Genomic DNA, 25,401 nt, shown 5'->3' on the forward strand with positions numbered 1-25,401 from the left:
TGTACTGAGTATTTAAAAACTGTAAAATGATTCGATTTTTGTTAAAATACACCTGTAAAAGAATATGTGTATTTTGGACGTGAAATGAAAAACAATGTAATATTAAATATTATTATTGGGGTCACCGTAAAGTTGAAAAATAAAATTTCAAAAAATTATTCAAACCACTACATGAATTATCAAACTGTTCATTACTAAGGACGTCAAAATTATCAATTAGTAATATTCTAATATTCGAAAGGAGTATCTGAATATATTTGAATATATTAAAATATTCGATAAAATAAATACGACAAATATTAATGATTGATTGATTGTATGCTGTTTAACGTCCCTCTCCAGAATATTTTACTGATATGGAGACGTCACCATTGCCGGTGAAGGGATGCAAATTTAGGCCTCCTCCATTGCATCTAGTCCCACCGCTGATGTTTTTGGTGTCCGTGTTTACTTTGCTCCTATTTTGTATTGTTTTATGGACATTAATTGATATTGAATACTTTCGATATACCCCTAAAATGAACAAAATATATCTGCAGTATAAAAACATAGAAATTTCTTTTAAGTGACGCAATAGATTAAATTAATTTGCATTGCTGGAAATGGTTAGCGTTTCGAGGACGGTGAACTCTAGAATAAAGCGGATTGGATACCATGAACATTGGCATTACCACTAAAAAAGCGGGCTCAAGTGGAGAGTACGGACAAAGTAGTTCGGCGCAATAATTTATATTTGTATGTTCATACTCATATTTCGGTCGGAAAGTATATGTGTACAAAAAAGGTAGAGAAGAACACAACTGGCTGACGGCAGGTAGACAAGTTGACGGGTCGGCAGGTAGACAGGTCATCAGGTAGACAGGTCGGCGGGTCGGCAGGTAGATGGGTCGGGATCAGCAGGTAGACGGTTAGGCAGATAGACAGGTCGGCAGGTAGACAGGTTGGCAGGTAGACAGGTCGTCAGGTAGACAGGTCGGCGGGTCGGCAGGTAGATGGGTCGGGATCAGTAAGTAGACGGTTCGGCAGGTAGACAGGTCGGTAGGTAGACGGGTTGGCAGGTAGACAGGTCGTCAGGTAGACGGGTCGGCAGGTAGACAGGTCGGCAAGTAGACGGTTCGACAGGTAGACGGGTTGGCAGGTAGACAGGTTGGCAGGTAGAAAGGTCGTCAGGTTGACAGGTCGGCAGGTAGATGGGTCGAAATCAGCAGGTAGACAGTTCGACAGGTAGACAGGTCGGCATGTAGACGGGTTAGCAGGAAAATAGGTCGTCAGGTAGATGGGTCGGCAGGTAGACAGGTCGTCAGGTATGCGGATCGACTGTTAGACAGGTCGACCATCAGGGCTGAAGTAGAGAGTAGAATAATCTGCGAGGACTAACCCTAATCTCTCGGATGGATGCGAGACTAACCCTAATCAGTCGAATAATGTGCGAGAACTAACCCTAATCTCTCGGATGGATGCGAGACTAACCCTAATCAGTCGAATAATGTGCGAGGACTAAGCCTTATCTTTCGGATGGATGCGAGACTAACCTTAATCAGTCAAATAATGTGCGAGGACTAACCCAAATTTCTCGGATGGATGCGAGACTAACCTAAATCTGTCGAATAATGCGCGAGGACTAACCCTAATCTCTCAGGTGGATGCTAGACTAACCCTAATCTGTCGAATAATGTGCGAGGACTAACCAGAAACTGCTTAGCTGTCGACCTGCCGACATCTCTATCTGCCGACGTGTCTACCTGCCGACATGTGACGGACCTGCCATCCTGTATATTAGCAAATGTTTACCTGCCGACCTGTCGACTTCTCTACCTGCCGACCTCTCTACCTGCCGACTTGTGACGGACCTGTCGACCTGTATATTAGCAAATGTTTACCTGCCGACCTGTCGACCTGTTTTAATTTCTAGCAGTAAAATATAACCAAATCACAACTATATGAAAGAATATCCGCCGTAATATGGAACTACATATCCGTTAACTCCACTTGATCCAAAAAGCGCTGCATGCGACATGTCAGTGGTGGGTGTTCAGTACAGACCATTACTGAGGCATGCTATTTTGGAGCCTAACAAGAATCAAATCTTCCTGAGACCGTACGCAGTACCGCTACAAATAAATTAGTTCGAGAATATACTACTGAATATAAGTGATATTAAAAGATAATGAACCTGCTACCTCTTTGAATGGCGGTCCGATTCTAACTCTAATTTGTCGACCCGTAATTTTGTCTATTCCATCGTAACAACATAAAAAAATGTAACGTTTATTACCGTCTCAAACGTCTAAGCACAACAAGAGAAAAATTAATTTGAGATACTCACAATTCATACCAGGAGAATACGATGTGGATATAAGGAGATATTTCCATTGTTTCAGAGAGGCGGTTAAACACATATTATCCTGCCTCTGATAAAAATCGTGAAATTTCATTGGCCGAGAGCAATACTGCATGAAACGATATTATGCTGTCTACCCACCTCACATTGCTAATGTGCCCCCTCCACGTGACCTACCCACCACACATCATCAATATACTGCTTTCACGTGACCCGCACGGAGCTTCATATCTGACGTCACAATGCGTCTGACGACAACGTACAATGGATGTAGAACGTCTTGCTTTGACATTCAGTGAAAGCGGTTTATTGATACTATCAATATATAATCTTTTAGAGAACCATCGGCAGGATAAATTCGTTATGTAGACACTTAGAGGGGTAATACGGAAATATGTGGGGTCCTTGTCACTTCTTTCTTTTTTCTTGCTTCTCAGGAAATTCTGGTCTGGAACACCCCCCCCCCCCCGGTCCCCCCCAGAAAAAAAAATTCTGGATCTTGTAACTGAATGTAACGTTGATAACGGGGGATAACTCTTCAGAATGTGAAATTCGTCTATTGTAGCATCGGATGACCTTTGATCCTTTAAACTTTAACCTAACCGTTTGCATTTCAGACTATTTTACCCAAATCTATACCAAAACTTGTACTTATCGATTGTTATTATTTAGGCCCTGTCATCTTCATGAAATATAATCCAGTTAAAACACAAAATGAAATAATTCCTACCGACATATATGCAAATATGCACACTAGTATCCTACTGCACGTGCAGTGAAATCTAAAATGACAATGCCAATGGTAAAACTAGTACTTAAGTTGGGTACGTGACGCAAGCCCAATGTGATGCAGGTGTTCAGATAAATGTATAGTGCAAGAACAAATTGAAAATTATCATTTACAAAAGATGTTTTAATTTAGCTTTGCAATCTAGGCCTATTTGAAAGAACAGACAAATAAGGTGTGTTTGTGTGTGTGTGTGTGTTGATGGGAGACGGGTGGGGGTTGACTATTAAATTGATTGTGTATATGGCAGCTTTCAAGAAGTTTCTGCCTAATCAAATATAAATAAGCTTTGCACATATTGAAAAATTCATCAAAAACGCTTTACACTAATTTGAATAATATTATTTGTTGTTAATCTATATGAGAAAATAGATTTTAAAAGTTCCAATTATGTGCCAAAAATCCCCCCCCCCTTTATCAAACCTAATTTACATCATTAATTTAATTCTGTAGTTTAATTTCCGACTGGTAATGAATTAAGAATATGAAATACCTATAAAATGGAGACCCATGGGTCACATGGTCACTAGCTGCAGATCTGTAGCGTTATGGTTTTATATATTAGTCTTTGACTGCAGATCCTGTAATGCAAAAAAGGTGCAATTTACGGCGCAATATTTTTTGCGCACTTCTGGGGAGAATTTCTCCACTTTCCAGCATCGGTCAATTTACTACCTTTCAATCCCTAATTCTAGGCACATTATTTAATCAATCTGTATATTTTATCCATCTCCCAACCCTTTATAGTCGTCTCTACTCGAGATAAACTCGCTTGATTAAAATTATTTGTTAGATTGCTGAAAATTCACATCAAGCGAGTTTATTGCCTGTAGAGATTACTACATGTATAAATGGCTGGGAGGTGGACAAAATAAACATATTGGCCAGAGAATTTGTTTAAAATTAAGGAGTGAAAGGTAGTTGATTGACTAATGCTAGAAAGTGGAGAAATTCTGCCCCAAAGTGCTCAAAAAATATTGCGCGTAAATTGCACCTTTTTTTGCATATGGGGATCTGTAGCGTTATGATCAAAGACAAATATATAAAACCAGCTCTGCAGCTACATGGTCACCTGGGCATATTATGCTCAATTTGATGAATACATGTATTAATTATGTAAATTATTGAATTATATTGACTTTTTCCTTGGTAAAGCCCAATATGAAGAAGTGTGCATTTAGAGGCAAACACCTTAGTGCGGGTATTACTGTCTCATGACAGCATCTAGTTTATAGTATCGTGTATTTCATGTGAAGGAGGAATGTTTAAAAAATCTATGTTGATATCGCCAACAATTATTATTCTATTGGATAAATCAAGGGCTTTATCTAATGACCAGGAAAAGTTTCTCCAAAAGACATTACCAGTCTGAGGCGGGTGGTATACACAGCATAATAAATAATTACAGGTAGGATGTTCTATTTCAATCCAAATGCACTCAATATTTGTCGGTTCCAGTTCAACTCGACGACGTACAGATATTGAATTAGTCAAGTATATCATTACACCGCCCCCAAAAGAGTTTCTATCTTTACGAATAATGTTGTTAAACCCATCAATATGTAGATCATCATTCAATACTTTGCTATCTAAATGAGTCTCAGTAAAGCACACAATGTCAAAATCGTGAACCATTGCTTTTAAATAGTCTAATTTGTTTCTAATACTTCTAATGTTTAAGTGGAATATGTCAAGGACACTCTCGTGTGTGGGACCGGGATTGACCTAAATATCACCCGACAACAATAAAATAATCATACTAAAGTGAAAGAAAAAAGTTACAGACACCAATGATCCTATTACTTTTGTTAAGTCCTTAGAAAAGAACTTTTTTAGCATTTTGAGTACGTGTTCTAATAGCTTTCCAAATCTATATACAAAAATGGAAGATATGTTTATACATCTACATGCTAGACAGAAGTTTCCTATAGCGGCACGATGCTGCATAAGCGTATTACCCATTATCCTTTATTGTTTTAAGGCATGATAATGTAGGGTTGGTACTCAGGCCGCATATAGGAATAAATATAAGTGTCAAATCAAAAAATAAAAGAATTTTCTGGAAAGAAGGTGGACCATCACATTTTGTTTTTGTAGCATAAAAAAAAGAAACGATTTAACAAAAAAGAAATAAATAAAACAGTCACGAGAAAAACAGAAAAACGAATTGTTTGGGTAGCAGTAAAGGGCAAATAACATATGTACAATGAAAAAAAGAAGGGATCATACTTGAACCCTAATAATATAGGATTGGATGAAAACAAAACTATAGTACTAAACAAAAATAGTCCTAGACATGTTACATGTAAAGGCATACACAGTCCACTATATCCGCAATTTTTATGTATAATAATAAAAAGGGGGGATGGTAATAAATAGGCAGATTACAAGTGATGTAAGCATGTTAAACTCAAACATATATATATATATATATATATATATATATATATATATATATATATATATATATATATATATATATATATATATATATATATATATATATGTTCAGCCATTTAAATCATCACCGAGGGTTGTACTTTGATCTCCGGTCACACCTTTGTCATCGGTCATACCTTGATCTCCGGTAGGACTTGAGGTCGATGAGTCAACCGGGCTGGCCTTGACCACCGTCGAATATGAGCGCTCACCCTCCTCCATCTCATCATCTGCTACGTCACCTGCCAAACTGTCTTCGCTCGCCAGGTTATCTATATCGTTGATACTTTTGATAATTACCCTTTTTTGTCGTTTATCTTGACATAGATTTTACCGTCATAAGTCCAGCATCCCTGTGCTCGGTGATTACGAAAAGCTGCTCTGGCTTTTGCAAATAGCATAGATCGTTTGCGAGTGAGGGCCTCATTTATGTAGATCTTATAAGTGTTGGTTGGGTTGTCATTCCAGCCTTTGAGATTACTTTTGTTGTTATAGACTAAGGCCTTATCAGTAAAGTGAAATAGTTTTGGGGTTTTCAAGATTTTTTTTCTGATGGTACACATGATGAATAAGTGTAATGAATATAATTTGTGAAAAAAATGTCCAACAAGACAAGAACCGGCGGGTGTCCTGTCCATAAGTACCATTGCGCAGAATGTAACAAGTATGATAAATCGAATGATAATGGACCAGTCTGGAAGGATTTTTACTTCTTCTTAACATAATGCTCTTTCATACACCTGTAGGGGGTGTTTATTCCCTAGACAGGTACCAACTGCTGTCCTGGATCCTGATTGTCATTCACATTCGTATAGACTAAACTTTCAAGTAAAGAATTCTTGAAACAAGGAAATAATTAATTGTATAGGTGAATTCTGACTGCACGGCTAGGTACAGATTAAAATCTGGGCCAGCTCCTGACACATACGATGTAGTTGAAAAAGTTAAATATAGAGAACAACATGCAATTAATACTGAGTGGAGAAAATCCATATTGCGTTTCCTTATCCTACATTCTCCTCTGAATCATCTACTGACAGACACGACGTACCTAAAAAATTAAGTAGAGAGGATAATAAAACAGAGAAGAGGAAACTCGTATCACTTTGTATACACCATATTCTGCTTCCTTATCTTAGAAAATCATATCAATATAATTCCCATATTCCGTTGAATCAACATCGTTGATTTTGACTCACAGATTGATATAGCTTCCTGCAAGAGGCTGACCGTGTCTGTTTAGTATACTAGTATAGTGTCTCGTTATTTGTTGAGGATGGGGTGGGGGACAAGTTTCATGAGAATTATATAATGTTAATGATTTAAGGTTAAGGCTATTTTTCAAGTCATCAAAACCACTGACTAATATATATAGGGTGGCCTTTTCTATTCCTGTCCGCAACTGTTTGCATATTTTCGGTCCTTTTAGGAATTTGGTATCTAAATCATCTAAATCATTGACAATGCAATCGGCGACACCAGGCTACCGGTATATAAGAGCAAGAATGCACCATACACAGGAGCAAATACCTATTGTCTATCCTGGAAAACAAACCAACACGGGAATCTATATCAAAATAATCACTGGAAAGACTTCCGGCCTAACCGAGGCAGAACCTGACACTTCATTTGTTTTTTTTTTATCTATATCATAACACAAAGCTTTTGTGGATTTAAGTCAGTACACAAATATTTATCAAAATTTTTTTTTCGTTTTTGTTTAACAAAAACTGCTCATATATTTCTTCAAAAATAGCTCATTTTAATTAATTGTTATAAATACAATGAGTATAGAGCTGAAACGCATTTAAACATATGTACATGGAATGTGGGAGGTATGATCACTGACGGCATAAATAAATGTACAGATAACAAATTTATAGATCAGATAAAAAATTTGATATTGTATTGCTCACTGAAACACACATAGGCTATAATACTACCCTTGAAGTGAATAACTTTTCTTATTACCCAGTTTGCAGGGACAAATGCAGGTCAAATAATAACAGATACTTTGGAGGTTTAGGAATTTTTATAAAGAAAAACATAAGAAAGGGTATTTTAGTATTTTGAAATATAAACATAGAGTTTCAATGGTTAAAGCTTAAAAAAATTAATCAATTCTAAGACAGATGCATATGCTTATGTTTGGTATACATTCCTCCTTATATTTCAGGTTATTTAAGAAATAATACAGATATACTAGAACTATTGGAGAGAGATATATTAAAGGTAAATAGACAAAGATTTGAAGTGTTTATTTATTCAAATTTTCTGTATATCACTACTTATATATTGCAATAGCATTTCACACGAAAATTATCTAAAACCTTATTTCATCTTTAAAATATTGAAACTTCAAATTTGTAGACGGGTATGAATGACACATTCTAGCATTTTCACAGATTTTAATTTCATTTTTAATATACTCAGGAAAAGTGACATTTTCTTGTGTATTAGTGAAGATTAAAAAACTATAATCCAGAATATAATTTTTTGAATAATAGAAATTTTTACAGCAAAAAAACATTTCTTAGGTATTAAGAATGAAAATTTGTGAAAGTGGTATTATAAAATTTGCTGTAAAAAATTAAAGTTGTGTAAGTAGGGCGGGTAAAATGATGCTTTATTCGATAATCTTTTGATGTACATGTATATTCAAAACCTTGTGATGTATGTTCGAAATCTTGTTATGTATTTTCAAACAACTGATATATTTTTACTTGTGATGTATGGTGTGTTCAATTTGCTATTTTAAAACTGTACACAACACTGTAGAATGCGGATGACTTATACAATATCTTGCTATGCATATTAAAGACTTGTGTTATGTTCTATAATCTGTTGACATGTTCTCTCATGTATATAATTTATTTTTCGAAATTTTGGAATAAAGTTTTAATATGTGTTATAAAATCTAGTCATGCGTGCAATAGAAATAATGAAAGTATCCGTAGAGGGGATCTTCGTGTTGCACTTGACTTCACAAGTGTAATCATGAAAAATTGTGAAAGTGGTATTGTATAATTTGCTGTTAGAAAAAAATAAAACTTGTGTATGTATGGCGGGTAAAATGATGCTTTATTCGATAATCTTGTGATGTACATGTACATGTATATTCAAAACCTTGTGATGTATGTTCAAAATCTTGTTATGTTTTTTTTTCAAATAAAATTCTTATGATATGTTTTTAAAATTTTGTGATATATTTTCATATAAATATCTTGTGTATTTGTATTCAAAATCTTATAGCCACAGTGTATGTTCAAGTTTTTAAAACTGATTTAGATTTCAAAATCTTGTGATGAATGCTTTTAGTGTTATTTTTATATTCAATATCTTGTTATGTATATTTAAAAACTTGTGATGTATGTTCTATAATCTTTTGATGTATATTCGAAATCTTGTGATGTATATTCGAAATCTTTTGATGTACATTCGAAATCTTGTGATGTATAGTTGAAATCTTGTGATGTGTGTCATAAAATCTAGTGATTGTGAAAAATAATTGCATTGTTGGTATATGACAACTATATCCTAATATAAAAAAAACATTTTTTTTAAGAACAATAATTCTTGGTTAAAATAATGAAAGTATCCGTAACAGTGATCTTTATCGTGATGCACTTAACTTCATAACTGTTACCATTAGCAAATTCAACTTAACGTTCAAATTAAGTAACCATAGTAAGATAGTATCCGCCAACAAAAGTGCATTCTCTACTACTTAAGCTCTCTCAAATGACACCAAAATCACTAACCCTGTGACCATGTTTTTGTGACCTATATGCTAGTGTAAAAATAGCTTTAAAATATTACCTAGTACATATTTTAGTAATATACACAGCAAATTTCATAACTTTTAAACAAATTAGGAGTATAAAGTAAATTCATGTTTGGTATGCAATTTTTTTCCACAAATATATAGTTCATTTCACACTGACTAAAAAATATTGAAACTTATTTTGATAATACATAATAATTTAAATTTTATTTTTAATAATAGGAAAAGTATGTATTAATAATAATAATAATAATAATAATAATAATGTTTTACAGCAAAACATGCACACAGTATATTGTCAGTCCGTGCAGTTTTTGTGGTGAGCAGGCTTTAACAATTGAACATACCTGGTGAATCTTGTCCTGTTTTAAAAAAAACATGTTTTACAGGTGTGTTCAATTTGCTAATCCCTGTACACAACACTGTAGCGCGGAATGACGATACAATATAAAAATTATAAATTTAAAAAATATATTTTTCATTAATAAACAACAAGATGCCACAGTTTTAAAGTACAAGAATGAAAACTGTGAAAGTGGTATTGTATAATTTGCTATATAAATAAAAACTTGTGTATATATGGTAGGTAAAATGATGCTTTATTCGATAATTTTGTGATATACATGTATATTCAAAACCTTGTAATGTATGTTTGAAATCTTGTTATGTATTTTCAAATCCTTGCGATAAATTTTAAATATTTTGTATTATATGTTTGAAATCTTGTGATTTGTATTCAGAATCTTATGACGTATGTAAATTTTAAAACTGATTTAGATTTCAAAATCTTGTGATGAATGCTATTTAATGTTATGTTTATATTCAATATCTTGTTATGAATTTAAAAAACTTGTGATGTATGTTCTATAATCTTTTGATGTATGTTCTATATTGTGATATATTTTCAACATCTCGTGATATATATTCGAAATCTTATGTGTGGTATAAAATCTAGTGATGCATGCAATAGAAATAATGAAAGTTTCCGTAGCGGTGATCTTCATCGTGATGCACTTGACTTCACAAGTGTTATTATTAGCAAATTCAACTTAAAGTTCAAATTAGATAACCATAGTAAGACAGTATTCGCCAACAAAAGTTCATTTTCTACTAATTAAGCTCTCTCAAATGACACCAAAATCACTGAACCTGTGACCATGACTGTGACCTATATGCTAAAAATAGCTTTAAAATTTCGAACTTTCGCCATAACTTTTCAACCATAGGAGGCATAGAATTCATGTTTGGTATGCATACTCAACTAATTAAGTTCTTTCAACCGACATCAAGGACAATGACCTTGATGATAATAATAATCTTTATTCAAGCATAGGCAATTTGGCAATGTACATGAACATTGATCGAGGTGTGAGTATTATACACAATATAAAAATTAAAAACTTAATATACATAATTCAAGAGATAAGTTATAAAACAACTTAATCTCATTTTTATATAAATATACGAGTATATTGTATTAAATATGCCTAAATCATGGATAGCCAATTAAAGCCATTATGGCTTATTTCCAAAAGGGTCCTTTTACATGTATTAAAATTGTTGGCATATGACATATATTATATATTACTTACTAGAAAAAAATAAATAGAATACTAGCTATAAACGAGATGGATTTAAAAGTAATCGTATTATGCAAAAGCATATAAAACATAAGTTCTCAACCGTATAAGAGGAAAGAACAGTTGAGCTATAAATCTAATAGTATACAAAAATCCTCTTTGGCATTTTTCTTCTGTTTCTCCATTAAATGATTTTGATCTCTTTTTTGAATTTTGATTTACTTGTTATTGTATTAATCTGGTCAGGTAGAGAATTCCAATTTTCAATTCCATTATAAAAATGTTTGACTCTCCTTTTTTTTTTTAACCCTTGGCACTAAAAAAATTACATTGACTTGACCTTTTAAATTTTTTGACACATTTCGCTTAAAATTGCTTTACATATAATTTGGACCTTTATTATGAAAAATATTGTGGACATGAGTGAAGTATAACTGACAAACTTTACTTCTAATGTAAAAAAAACATTTTTTTTCAAATTCGTTAACACTAACTCTTGATCTAGTTGAGACATCGAGAATGAATCTAATACACTTATTTTGTACAACCTGTAGTCTATTTTTTTTTCAGATAGACCTTCATACAAACAAGTAATAGCAAAATCAATGTGCCACTGAATTAAAGCGGTACACAGTGATTTTCTTGATTGCATTGATAAACATGATTTTCTCTAATATAAAAATTTAGGTCTTTGGTTTGTTTTTCTAATAATAATTTCTACTCACCAGATACTAGTAGTAAGTTACCGGTATCTAAAGAAAAAATCCTAGATATCTAACACGATTTTTACACTCAATTTTGATACCATCACACACAGCTGAAAAATTGTTCATATCATAAGGCTTCAATTTTCAGAATCTTCTAGACACATCCTGTTTATTCATATACATGTTATAGTATGACTGGTATCAGAAAAAATGTCTTTCGTCGATGCCGAAATTTATATTTTGTTTTCAACTTATTGTACTTGTTTCAAATGATTAACAACAAAAATCACATACCCTACAACATCTCTAAACAGGTCTCTCTACACACAAAATAATGCTGACAACAGATGTTTCAAAAATACAACCAACATAAGTCTTTTTTAAGGTTAAAAGATACGGGATCAGTTCATATCAACCTTCCAAGGACATCACACAATAAGAGATGCTATTGAGTACTACATGCGTATTTTCTCCAAAAATATACCTAAATATTAGGCTCTAATGACATATCTTTTTAATATCACTTCTAAACGTTGGGTTCATGAAGGCATAAATTATAGGATTAGTAACATTATACACAAAGTACATATAAAAAACAATGTTGTTGTGGGTAACGGCACCAAGTGCCATCAACCAAGTAGGGAAAAAGGCAATGATAAAGACAACGGCAACAATAAATAACATTAATGCTGTCTTGATGTTTGCTATTGTATCGTGATCTTTGATATAGTGATGATGATTTTTATGGGCCTGTTGCTGCTGCAGAGGCAACGTCTCGTCTGCATTTTCTACTGGTCGAGAAGAGACGCCATTTTCACCTTTTTCCACCTGCAAAATCTTTTGTTCTTTGGCGTTTTCGTTGTTGTCGTTAGCAGACAGGGCAGTAAATGGCGGAGTTGGGGATGAGGCATTTTGTTTTTTGGGCTCTTTGAGAAAGGCCTGAAGACTTATGTTATTCATAGCCTTTTGGTTTCTTCTCTTGGATCTTCGTCGGGTGACGGAATAATAGATCATAGTATAAAGCAATAGCACAATTATCAGGGATATCAAATAAAACGAAGAATAGATTTTCTGCCACGTTATTAAGTAAGCCATGCCCACAATTGTTCCTGGATAATTACATTGACTAGTGTATTCTTGCTGCTGATACGGTGTCGAAATAGTTTGGTGAATGATACCATCTATACTGTTTGTCACTTCAGTGCAGTCTGAAAACTCCGAAGGGGATGAATCTGCAAACATCTACACAGAAAAGGATACACAGCTAAGTGTACCCAGAACACAGGCCAAGACTGTCAACACAGCTAAGTGTACCCAGAACACAGGCCAAGACTGTCAACAGGCCAATAACAGCCCTGGCCCGAGTTTTATTCAAAAGATGCAAGAATGGGTGGCAGATGCAGAGATAACGGTCCACAGCAATGGCCACCATTAAAAACGCAGACAGGGGCACGCTGAAGGTCAGAAGAAATATGTAAATTTTACACAGAGCGTCGTACAGAATCATAAACCAAAGGTATATCATACACGCAGTATACGGTATAATAACAGAACAGGTCAACAAGTCGTACACAGCTAACCCAAGAATGAAAACTGAAGAGGTGAGTTTATCCTTTTTCTTCGTGTACACAAAAATGACAATTCCATTTCCTATGATGCCTATGACGCTGAATACGGCGAGCATGCGTATAACGATGAGATCAGAAGTATTCAGTAGAAATACCGGTAAACACTCCTCAGCACTGCAGTCAATCTGTTTCGTTTGACAGTCCATGCTGTTCATTTTTCACGAAATACCAGCTCCTGAAATTATAAATAAATAATAATTACTCAGAATAGAAAGATAATATTTTCATGTACCCAATTTTTTTTTTAATTTCACAAAGTAAAAATGTTTTCATAAGTACTATTACACTAGTATATACTATCACGATCGTGATTTCAAAGGTATTAAAACAGTTCCAAAAAGGAGATCCAGGAATTTATGTTTTAAATCGCCGCGATACATACAGCGAATACTGTGAAATTTCGAATTTTTTTTTCAAGGTATGAAAAGAAGGAAATATATGAAATGAGCTACATGTAACACATTGTATTCAATCTCAAAGTCCATAAAACAATACAAAATAGGAGCAAAGCAAATACGGACCCCCAAAATATCAGAAGTGGGATCAGGTGCCACGGAGAAGTGAGCATTCTCTGCTAACCGGTCACACCCGCCGTGTGGTCCTTGTCATGATCGGGAAATAACGGTGAAATCCGTCGTCAATATGGTATAAATAATGAACTAACAATAAGTATAAAAAACGTCAGTCAGCATTTGACTCAAAGATAAATTGCATTTACTGACAAGGTCATTGTATCGACCATACAACTTACAAAATGAAGACTTTAATCTAGACTGCTGATCATGATATTCTTGTTTCATCAACTTGCTTGTCAATATATTACCGATATTACTACTACAATATATTACAGATATTACTACTAAACAATTCTTCGTCCACGAAATTAAATCCAAATGACCTCACAATTTTCCTAAAACCACGAAAATTTGACTTCTTGAAAATATTTGATTTTACAGTACATCAACAGAAATATTTCTTCTTTAGAAGTAATTTAATATTGATACTCCGCGAATGATAACGTAAACATTCCTCTTTTATATAAAGAAATTGTAACAATGTTAAAAAATATCACATAGACTTAAAATGCTTTTATTTTACTGATTAAAATAAACTTTTTTCATTTTAAAATATTTTAGTATGGTGATTTTTTAAGTGACACTTTATGTTAAGAACGCGGAAAGAGTCTTGTAAATTGAATTTGCACGCTTTCGGATTGATATGAGTTTTATTTCCTGTTTTATATCTCTATCATATTAATCAATATAGATTAATTACATACTCGTGACAGGCCAAAATTTTTGGTAGAAAATAATCATTAATTCCTTCCCGGGGCCAAGATTCACGGTCTAGGACTCGGCAAAGCCTTGCACTAGAATTTGAATCTTGTACCTTCAGAGGAATTTCACTAGTCTATCCCACATTCGTTTGAGTTTCTGATTGACAATATATATATGGTTTTTGGAGACCAGGTATTCTAACAATCCATTGGAATACCCATGGGTACAAATTGCGCTCTGTTATAAGCAGACTTATTTTTAAATTCATATGAAGCAGAATTTATGAAAAAAATCTTATGCGTGAAAAGAGGAAAACACTTGCTTGGCCTTCAACTCGACATTGAGATATATCGATGACTTATTCTCAATTCATAATGGTAATTTCCATTCCTACGTCGATTCGATATTATATCTTGGTGAGCTTGAGATAAAAGATACCACAGAGTCCGACACTTCTATTTCATACTTGGATATTTTCCTTGAAAAAGACACTATAATGGAAATCTAACAACCAAACTATATGATAAACGTGATGACTTTAACTTTTCTTCGTCATGATCAACTTCCCTTACTTATGCAGCAATATACCTTCATCACCTGCATTCGGAGTATATATATCTCAGTCCATTCGATACGCAAGAGTATGCTCTACGTATGAAAAATTTCTAAAACGAGGTAAATTATTGACAAGCAACTTGATGAAACAAGAATATCAACAGTCTCGTTTAAAGTATCATTTCGTAAGTTTATGGTCGATATAATGATCTTGTCATCAGATACAATTTATCATTGAGTCAAATGCTGACTGACGTTTTTCATACCAATTGTTAATCAAATACTTATACACTGAATTGAATTGACGATGGATTTTCCCGTTATTTCCTGATAATGACAAGGAGCACACGGAGAGTGTGACCGGTCAGCAGGGGATGCTCACTCCTCCATGGCACCTGATCCCACCTCTGACGCTTTGGGGGTCTGTGTTTGCTGTACTCTTATTTTGTATTGTTTTATGGACTTTGATATTGAATACTGTTCGTTATCTTCATTTCCTTCCTTGTAGTTATGAATGATTCTATTATTCTTATATCTCCGCTTGAATAAGTTTCTTAATTTCATATGCCATATGTCCTTTACCCTCCATATTTAAGTTCACAAACTCCCTGAAAGCTTTGCTACTTCCCTCTTTATCTGCTAACTTCTAAGAACATCTAATTAGCTCTTTAGAATTACATTGTACAGTGTATATCGATTTGACAATTTTGTTCGTCTCTTGGACTGGAGAAAGTATAATTTAGGGCATTTATTATTAGACATTAATTATTCTTACAACACCTTTTATTAGATATCCCAGCTGTAATGAGATTATTTTTTTTCCATTTTATCTCGTACCTTACACGGACTTTTTCTACTTGTCAGCTTTTTTAATCATCTCCTCATATTGGATTTTTGTTAGGTCACCTTAGTAACTCAGGTGAACTATTGCTATCCGTTTTCGTCCGTCGTCGTGCGTCGTGTGTCGTGCATCATGTGTAAACATTTGAACATTTTCAGAGAATCATACTAGCAATCTAAACATTTCTTTTTTTAGCGAAAAAACCATAAGCGCCGATAATTTATCTGCATTGATATATATTTTTACCGTAATATGGCAATTTTAGAGGTATTGGGCTTTGAAAAAATAAATTTAGGAATTAATTTCTAGACCAACCTATATGGTTAATTTTTCAAAAATTTCTTATCTTGGTGACTTTTTACATTAACTTTCATTTACTCGAATGAAAAAGAAATCCCTAGCGCAGAAATTCAAAAAATACGGAAAAATGTGATAATTTGGCGCTTTTTCATCAAATTCCCATAGGGTCCAATAGTAAGATAAAACAACTTTCCAGCCACTGGAAAGTGGCTATCCAAGTCCAACTTGCCCTTCATTGATAAACATAATATTTTGTTTCTGCAGTGATGGCTAAGAGAACGGAATTAATTAGGTGTATTTTTTTAATATGTGCATTCTAAGAAGATTTTTTTTCTCAATTAACTATTATTCCAAGTATTTTTTTTATCAAGTGATACTTTCTATCTGTTAATCACCCTGAAAAATTTATAAACTGTAAAAGTTTTAACTTAATACATCACATATTTTTGGGCTATTGTAAAAATAAGTTTTTTGGATATGTTGACCTTTGACGAAACCTTAAGTTGTTGTTCCCGCCAAAGCTGCTGAAATATGAAGCCCACTTTTTTAAGTATACACTGTACATACAGTAATTTAGTGCTTATCAATTTATAGGAAAATTACTTAATATGTTTTTTTTTTCCTAATTATGTCTGTTTTCGTGTTATAGTTTATTATTTTAACTATTGATTTTTATCCAAAGTTGTTGAACTGAACATGTTGAGCTTGACACCTAGAGTTAAATGTGTTAAGAAATAAGCCATGGTTAAACCTAAAAGTGAAACAAAAAAGTAAAACATTTTTGTCTTTGTTTTTGTGTTTAGGATCTATAGACTTTTTTTACAGTGATATCCTTTTATCTACAATTGATATCTTTTTCAAAATTCAATACAAAACCAGATATCCCAAAGATTAAATTTCATACTAATTTTACAAGCTAAAACTATACGAGAATTCAAATCTAAAACAACAAATTGAAATAAACAAAGTTGTTAAAATAAACGCCATGAATTCAAATATTAAGAGCAATATAAAAGAAGTTGTTAAAATGAATGCCATCTAAAAATTTTGGTTCGGTATTCGTTAATATTTATTATGACATTCTCAAATGCTTGGCACCACTTTCCTTCTTGAATAAATCTTCGAAACTGTCATTCATGATAGACTTTGTTATAAATAATTGAAGAGGTTTACACACTTTTATGGCTTTGTTTTATTTTAGATACATGTATAATATAGAATATTTTTCTTACCGTATTACTAGCTGCTTTTCGGCGAATTTTGAACAAAATCTCAGATCTGTCTCTTTTGTAACAGCTACAACGGGAGATTCCGCCGATCTTAGTGTGTGTTTCCTACTTCTCAGAAACAGAAATTTACATGTATATTAAACAAAGTGTTTATTATAAAGTCTCACTCTCGTGCTTCTGAAAAATATTTTGAGATGCATGCAGCCACTTTAAATTTGAAATTTTCTTCTGTGTGCAAAATTATATAATGGCAAGCTACGGAAGTCAATTTTGCACAAACCAGAACTTAATGACCTAGCTCCCAAAATATTTCTGAATTCCGCATCATAAATTAGATTCAATTTAACAAATTGTTGGTTGTTTTTTTTTTCCTTTGTCTTTTTTTTTTTTTTTTTTGGGGGGGGGGGGGGTCCAATGGCCCTTTTAGTTGGTTTAATTTATTATACATTAAATAACTCTCAGTTGTTTTAGTTCTGTACATTTTATAACTTTACAAATTTCTGAGGGTTGGTCCAGACACCTTTCTCTCTCTCTCTTTCTATATATATGCGCTTGTAAAACATAACTTATTTGTATAAACTAAGAAATAAAAATGTTTAACTTGAGAAAATATTCACTATAAAAAATAACGAAAGCCCATTGAGCTCATGTGTGTGTGTCAGTGTGTATGTTTGTTTGTTTATTGTTCAATTCAGGGAGCTGCCTAAAGTTGAATCTGTTTTAAAATAGGCCATTGTTAGTTCTATCCTAGCTTGCTGATGCTGATCTTGGTAATGCTGTTTTTTTTAATGTTGATGCTAGCTCTATCCTGATGCTACATATGCTTATGCTGATGCTGGTTTATGTAACAAAAGTTAGCTGCACTGTATATGGAATTACATTTTTTTTTTCGATTTTTTATATATATTTTAATTGTTTGATCCTTAAATTAATTAATATTTATTCATTTCAAAATGAATAGATTTATTATCAAGCTCATTTAATAATTTATAGTCCCTATATAATCTATACAAGCGCATACACTTTTTTGCAGATTGTCTAAATATCATCGGGATCGAGATTCCTTTATTTGATAAACATATGAATACATTCGAATTTTCTCTATTACATTCCAGGAATCATTCTATGGTTCTTATCACATGAAATCATGGACGATGGTAATGTATTATGCTGTTGTTCGGCTAGAAATAACCTTTCCATTTTGCGTTTAGTAGCGTCTTAGTTTCATTGTAATAAATAACATATTTAAACAGACATGTCTGATTTATTTAAAGGTTTAATTGCTTTATTTACCTACCCAAAGCAGCTATTTTCAGATAGACTCTTCTAAATTAAACTTCTTACACAAGAGATGTATGTAAAACACTTATGCCCCCTCCCCCCAAATTGTAATTTTTTAAGAGTCCAAAAGGGCATAACTTCGTCATAAATGGTGTGAACGTACCCAAAACAAACTTAAGGTAAGATCTACTGAATGAAAGATGCCTACAGATTTATCAAATTTGAGAAATAAATTCCTTAAATGATGCTTTATAACCATGATAACTTTAACTTGGTCAAATTTGGTGCTTCAGGGCATAAATTGTAGATAAACAAGATGAAAAATCATATTTTAAACTGTCATTTTCAATTAATAGTTAAGAAAACCAGCCATGAATGTGAGAGTTTTTTCCATTTCAGACATAGAAATAATGCAGATTGCCTACAGTCTTATTGAAAACAGTAATTTGTATATTCTTGGCCTCTTCTTTTCAAAAATGTCAGATTTAATATAGGTGTCAGGACTACTTTTCATGTGATTTCAAATTGAATTCCATGAAAATACATTATTTTCTAAATATTAATTCTATTAGTGTCGTAATTAAAGTATGGGAAAAAAAAGTTGAGAGTGATTATATATATATATATATAATGACGTCATAATCATGATAATGGAACTAGCACCAGAAAGTAAGTCTTAAAACATTTACTAGATCTTGACCTCAACCCAGATATTTATCTGATAATTCTTTAAAATAAATTTCTTTCAGTATTTGCAACAGCTCTGAAGGAAATGAACGGAAACTGCAAATAATTGTTTTTTTCTAAGTCCAAGGGGCAAAACTCCTTGGGGCGATCATACCCAAAACAGAACTTGACCTAAATATTAATCTGGTATATCTGTATACCAATTTTCATTTCAATATGTGCAACAGTTGTAAAGGAAATGAACGGAAACTGCAAATAATTGGTTTTTTCTAAGTCCAAGGGGCAAAACTCCTTGGCGCGATCGTACCCAAAACAGAACTTGACCTAAATATTAATCTGGTATATCTGTATACCAAATTTCATTTCGATATGTGCAATAGTTGTAAAGGAAATGTACAGAAACTAAGAAGACTGACAAACCAACAGGCAGCAGCAAAGCAATAAGCCCTCCCTTCTTTAAAGGGGGACATAATTAGATTTTTTTTTACCTACCCGAAGTTGCTTTAATCAGGTTCTATATCAATTTAATACTTTTTTTAAAATGACATATTTTTTTCATAATATGCAGAAAATAGGACCTTGATGCATTGATCATTTTAAACTTCAAATCCCCTGTAAATATTAATGAAAATGTCTGTCTTCACTTGAAAATGAGTCTTAGACTAAAAGTTTGGGGGCTGAATACAACAGTCAAACAAAACATTTAGGCCTACTTCTTGAATGGAATAACAAAGAAAACAAGTTTAGGTTTACATGATAATTAATTCATAAATATGTACAGTTGCAAATGTTTTCCTTTACAAAAGTCGTAACACCACTGAAATCAATTCATAATATCACCACACAAATACAGGTTCCTTGAATGTCATAAACATTTGACGTAATTTAATGTCTCAGTGACATCATAAAGGGTCGATGGCATTCAAGTTTACTGTTGTATAAATGTATGAAAAAGGAACATTTCACACATTAAAAGTCATAATCAGGCAAATATAAAATATGAATAAGTAACAAATATAAATATTTTAAATAAGGTATCCTTGTAAAACATCTCATAGAAAAGGTGAACAAGGTAATTGATAAGTAATCATAGTATTTATAATTCCGGCTTTTAAACATGTGTTGAATAAGGCCATCTTTAAAAAATTGTTGATATTTTTCAGAAAAAAATTTCCTAACTTACCTTTTGATCCAATTATTCTTACCCTGAGTAGAGAGAGGTCAAACAAACATTTATATTCTTAAGATGGCTTAATGTGATTTATTTTGTTTACTTACAGCTGAAGTTCCTCCATTGGAGGATATGTCAGAAATCTTACAACAGGCAGAGGTCATCAGGTCAAAGGTTAATAGTTTGCAGAGTAAACAGTCTGTTGACCCCAGCCCCAGGGGAGCAGTTCCACAGAAGGGTCAGGGTACTGAGGTAAGGGATTGTATATATACCGGTAATGGACATTTCATCTACCATAGAATTATAAACTGGAAGATGTGGAAATGATTTACATGTACATGTAACATTCTCATTGACAATCAGGACCAACCTAAAAAAAAATCCTTTGCTTGCAGTTGCTGACCTTAAATTTTTAACAAACAATATTTTATTTTAGTCCCAGTCTGTTAATTTTGATAAAAAGATTATTTATTTGGGTTAAGTAATAGCTATAGGGTTAAGCCCTGTAAAGACTCCCTTTATTGAAAGTTACAGGTAAGTTAATAGCTTAGGAAACTGAGATAAAGAAATCTAAAAATTTGAAGGAAGGAATTTCACTAACTAGTTTGTGGCAATTTGTTCTAATTTGCATCTTATTTTTCATTAATTGACTTGATTTGATTGAGATTTACACCATTTATAGATACAAAAACTAAGCTGAATACTAGAAATTATAAAACATCAACTTCTAAATTAAAGAAAAATATGGATTTTTATTTTTGTAGAAACCAAAGGAAAAATCATCAGATACTCCAAAGGTAAAATCAGCCGAGAAAAATGTGATCAGTACACCCTCAGAATCTTCTTCAGCCAGTTTTGGGGGGTTCAAGAAAGGATTTTTATTTGGAGGAAACAGTTCTTCTAAGTCAGACTCAAAGGCAAAGAGTTCATCTCCCTCCAGATCAGGTGCCAAGAGTTCATCTGACCTTCCGTATATAACCAAGAAGTCTACCAGTGAAAGTCGTGAAATCCCAGAGGTTCAACAAACATTGTCTGCAGAGGCTCAGAAAATAGCACAAAGCAAAGGTAAGATTGACTGCAGAGGGTCAGAAAATAGCACAAAACAAAGGTAAGATTTATCAAAGTGTAACAAATAACAAAGATTTGGTTAGCTGTGTACACTCAATAACTCTACTGAAGTAAGAATTTAGCATCCATTACTTACTTTACATGTTTCATAATATTTGTAATGATTTGTTGTGTTGACGTAAATGCTGCCACAAGATAAAGATTACATGCAGGCATTCTCAGTCTCAGTTGAGTAACTAATGATTGCTCTTACATGTAGTAGGACAGGTACACATAAGAACAGTTTCAGCTTCTTCCAAATGAGACAAACTTTACTGAAATGTATGATCTTGTTTGTAATCAAACAGACGAGTGGTTGACTGATGGCCTGATGAAGAAGATTGAGGCTAACGACGCGCTGTTTAAAAAGCTTGGAGATCCCTGGTATGTGGAGGCTGTCAACCAATTCCAGACAGATCCAGTCAGAGCCATGGAGCGGTACAAAGACAACAAGGAAATCCAGGAATTCCTCAGCTCATTCTGCAAAGTCATGGGTAAATTATTGTCAGGGGGAATCATGGGTATATTATTATCAGGGGGAATCATGGGTAAATTATTATCACAGGGAGTCATGGGTAATTTATTATCACAAGGAGTCATGAGAAATGGTTAACATTTAGGTTATTGATTTTGAAAAGGGGGTCAAAGAGTAACCAGGATTTTTGTTTTTATGTACCGGTAATTAAAGACGAATTTGCTCCTTGTTGGTGAAATTGTAACTATATCTCTAGCTTAAAAATCATTTTTAGCTCACCTCAACGAAGTTGGGGGAGCTTATGTGATACCCTCGGCGTCGGTGTCGGCGTCTGCATCGGCGTCCCAGGTTAAGGTTAAGTTTTTTGGGGCAGTTTTCTTTTTAAGTACTTCTATGTCCTATATTGATTAGACATGCATGGAAGATGCTTCTAGTGTCTTTCATTGTACCAGTCCAAGATTCAGATGCTGCAGTTTAAACAAAGAAATGACCATGTAAATGTTTTTTGGAGCAGGTTAACATTTTTGGTGCAGTTTTTGGTGAAGATTTCATTTCCAAATAACTATAAGCCCTATGTTGACCAAACTTGCACGGATGATACATCTAAGGATGCATACTACCGGGCTTGCTTCGGATGCTGAATTTGACCTACATTTTCCGGTTAAGTGAACAGTTTAAAGTTTTTGGTGCAGGTTTCATTTCCAATTAACTATAAGTCTTATGTTGATCAAACTTGCATGGATGATACATCTAAGGATGCATACTACCAGGTTTTCTTCGGATGCTGAATCTGACCTACATTTTCAGGTTGAGTGAACAGTTTAAAGTTTTTGGTGCAGGTTTCCTTTCCAAGTATCTATGAGTCCTATGTTGACCAAACTTGGATGTATGATACATCTAAGGATGGATACTACCAGGCTTGCTTCGGTTGCTGAATCTGACTTACATTTTCCGGTTGAGTGAACAGGTTAAAGTTTTTGGTGCAGGTTTCCTTTCCAAGTAACTATTAGTGCTATGTTGACCAAACTTGGATGTATGATACATCTAAGGATGCATACTACCGGGCTTCCTTTGGATGCTGAATCTGACCTTAATTTTCAGGCTGAGTGAACAGTTTAAAGTTTTTGGTGCAGGTTTTAATTCCAAGTAACTATAAACCCTATGTTGACCAAACTTGCATGGATGATACATCTAAGGATGCACACTACCGGGCTTGCTTCGGATGCTGAATCTGACCTACATTTTCTGGTTGAGTGAACAGGTTAAATTTTTTTGTGCACGTTTCATTTGCAAGTAACTTTAAGCCCTATGTTGACCAAACTTGCATGGATGATACATCCACAGGAGTCTGAAGTTTTAATCGGTCAAAAAAAAAAAAAAAAAAAATCCGGAAAAAAATTTTCCTACCCTGAAGTTTTAATCGGTCAAAAAAAAAAATCCGGAAAAAAATTTTCCTACCCTTAACTAAAAAAAAAATCCCAGGACTGCAACGTGTTTTGGGGGGACCCACCTAAACAAATAGATCTGGGCTTGGCCAGAAAAATCTCGCGACTAATTCAGTTTCCGGAGCATTTTTGTTATTTATTTAATGTGAAAAATTCAATCTGCTTGACGACTACGGGCCTTCCTAGCCCCCTTTCCACTTTGACAGCTCATCCTGGACTCCATGCCACTAAACCGGAAGAGAATCTCGCAGTGTATATTTGACGTTTATAAAAACTTGTTCAAATGAAATAAAATAAATAATTGTTCAACGTAATTTTATCAAGTTATTTTAAATACAGTTAATTCTCGATAAACCGCCACCTTTTGTTATTTAGAAATCATGGCGGTATAACGAATTTGGCGATGATTTGAATTTCCCATATTTTAGGAAACAAGAAGTAGAGTTACCGTTCTTGGAAATACCATAAAGCGTTTCTATTCCTATAAGTACATATACAGTCAATTCTCGAATTATCGCCATTCGATTCATCGCCATTTTCGCAATACCGCCATGATTTCCCAAGAACGTTTTTCCTGCTATATAAAATTCTCTTTATAACGCCAAATTCGCATACCGCCATCCGCCACCCTGTTTTCAGAACAAACGTCCATTTTTAAGTGTCAATTATCTCGATAATACCGCCACAGGTGTATGTGGTAAGTGAAGCACGGCTAATTGGTTGACGCTATCCCTGTTGTAAAGCATGCAAAGCCAGTCAAGGTACATGCAATTAAGTAAACAATTATTTTAACATGAATTGTTAGAATAATTTTGTTTTCTGTTTAATAATATCATTAAGTCAAGGCTTCGCCATGAAAGCGGTCGTTGTAAAGTACGCCGATAACGATATTATTTTGATAATCTCTGCTTTTAAAAACAATGCAATGTTTGCTTTAAAAATTATTTTAAGTCAGAAATTGTGAACGTTTCATTAACAATGATTTCATAAACAATGAATTCATTCAAGAACTTATTTTACGTACTATAGGCAATATATCACGACGATCGATCCAGCATTTTTTTCTTCAATATCAGACGTGCAGATTTACATACATACACATGTACTTGTCTTAATTTCATAATTGAATATTTTGTTTTAGCGAAATTGTACATAAAAAATTACTTGAAGTATTTTCAAATTTAGATATATGTTTATATATACATGTACACGTGATAATAAGAATAGAAACGCTAAATGGTATTTCTAAGAACGATAACTCTACGTCTTATTTCCTAAAAATTCAATTCATCGCCAAATTCGTTATACCGCCATGATTTCTAAAGTACAAAAGGTGGCGGTTTATCGAGAATTAACTGTACATGTATTCAAAACATTTTTCTAAATTTTAAAATACTTTAAGTATTTTTTATGTACAATTTCTTTAAAACAAAATGTGCAGTTATGAAATAAAGACATGTACATGTGCATTTATGTACATGTAAATCGACACGTCTGATATTGAAAAAAAAACTTCTTGATAGGGATAGCGTCAACCAATTAGCCGCGCTTCACTGACCGCTCGCACCTGTGGCGGTATATCGAGATAATTGACACTTAAAAATGGACGTTTGTTTTGAAAACAGGGTGGCGGATGGCGGTATGCGAATTTGGCGTTATAAAGAGAATTTTATATAGCAGGAAAAACGTTCTTGGGAAATCATGGCGGTATTGTGAAAATGGCGATGAATCGAATGGCGATAATTCGAGAATTGACTGTATATTTAA

At 33.6% G+C, this 25,401-nt stretch overlaps 1 protein-coding gene and 2 pseudogenes across 1 annotated transcript in view; 2 read left to right on the plus strand and 1 right to left on the minus strand.

The window, feature by feature from the left end:
• LOC134257363 (nuclear cap-binding protein subunit 2-like) overlaps positions 1–25,401 on the plus strand; it is a 63,492-nt pseudogene that overhangs the window by 27,528 nt on the left and 10,563 nt on the right.
• Positions 12,042–13,421, minus strand: LOC134257365 (orexin/Hypocretin receptor type 1-like; annotated as a pseudogene).
• The window catches only part of LOC134257366 (uncharacterized), a 14,638-nt gene continuing 7,762 nt past the window's right edge, over positions 18,526–25,401 (plus strand). The window contains exons 1-4 of the mRNA XM_062739992.1: positions 18,526–18,625; positions 20,717–20,859; positions 21,372–21,672; positions 22,023–22,208. Of these exons, the coding sequence (XP_062595976.1) occupies positions 18,616–18,625; positions 20,717–20,859; positions 21,372–21,672; positions 22,023–22,208 (640 nt within the window). The 5' untranslated portion in view covers positions 18,526–18,615. The remainder of the gene's footprint in view (positions 18,626–20,716; positions 20,860–21,371; positions 21,673–22,022; positions 22,209–25,401) is intronic.

Source organism: Saccostrea cucullata, unplaced genomic scaffold (genome assembly GCF_032062105.1).
Source record: "Saccostrea cucullata isolate Sc308-1 unplaced genomic scaffold, CSIRO_AGI_Scuc_v1 ctg5705, whole genome shotgun sequence".
Taxonomy (NCBI): domain Eukaryota; kingdom Metazoa; phylum Mollusca; class Bivalvia; order Ostreida; family Ostreidae; genus Saccostrea; species Saccostrea cuccullata.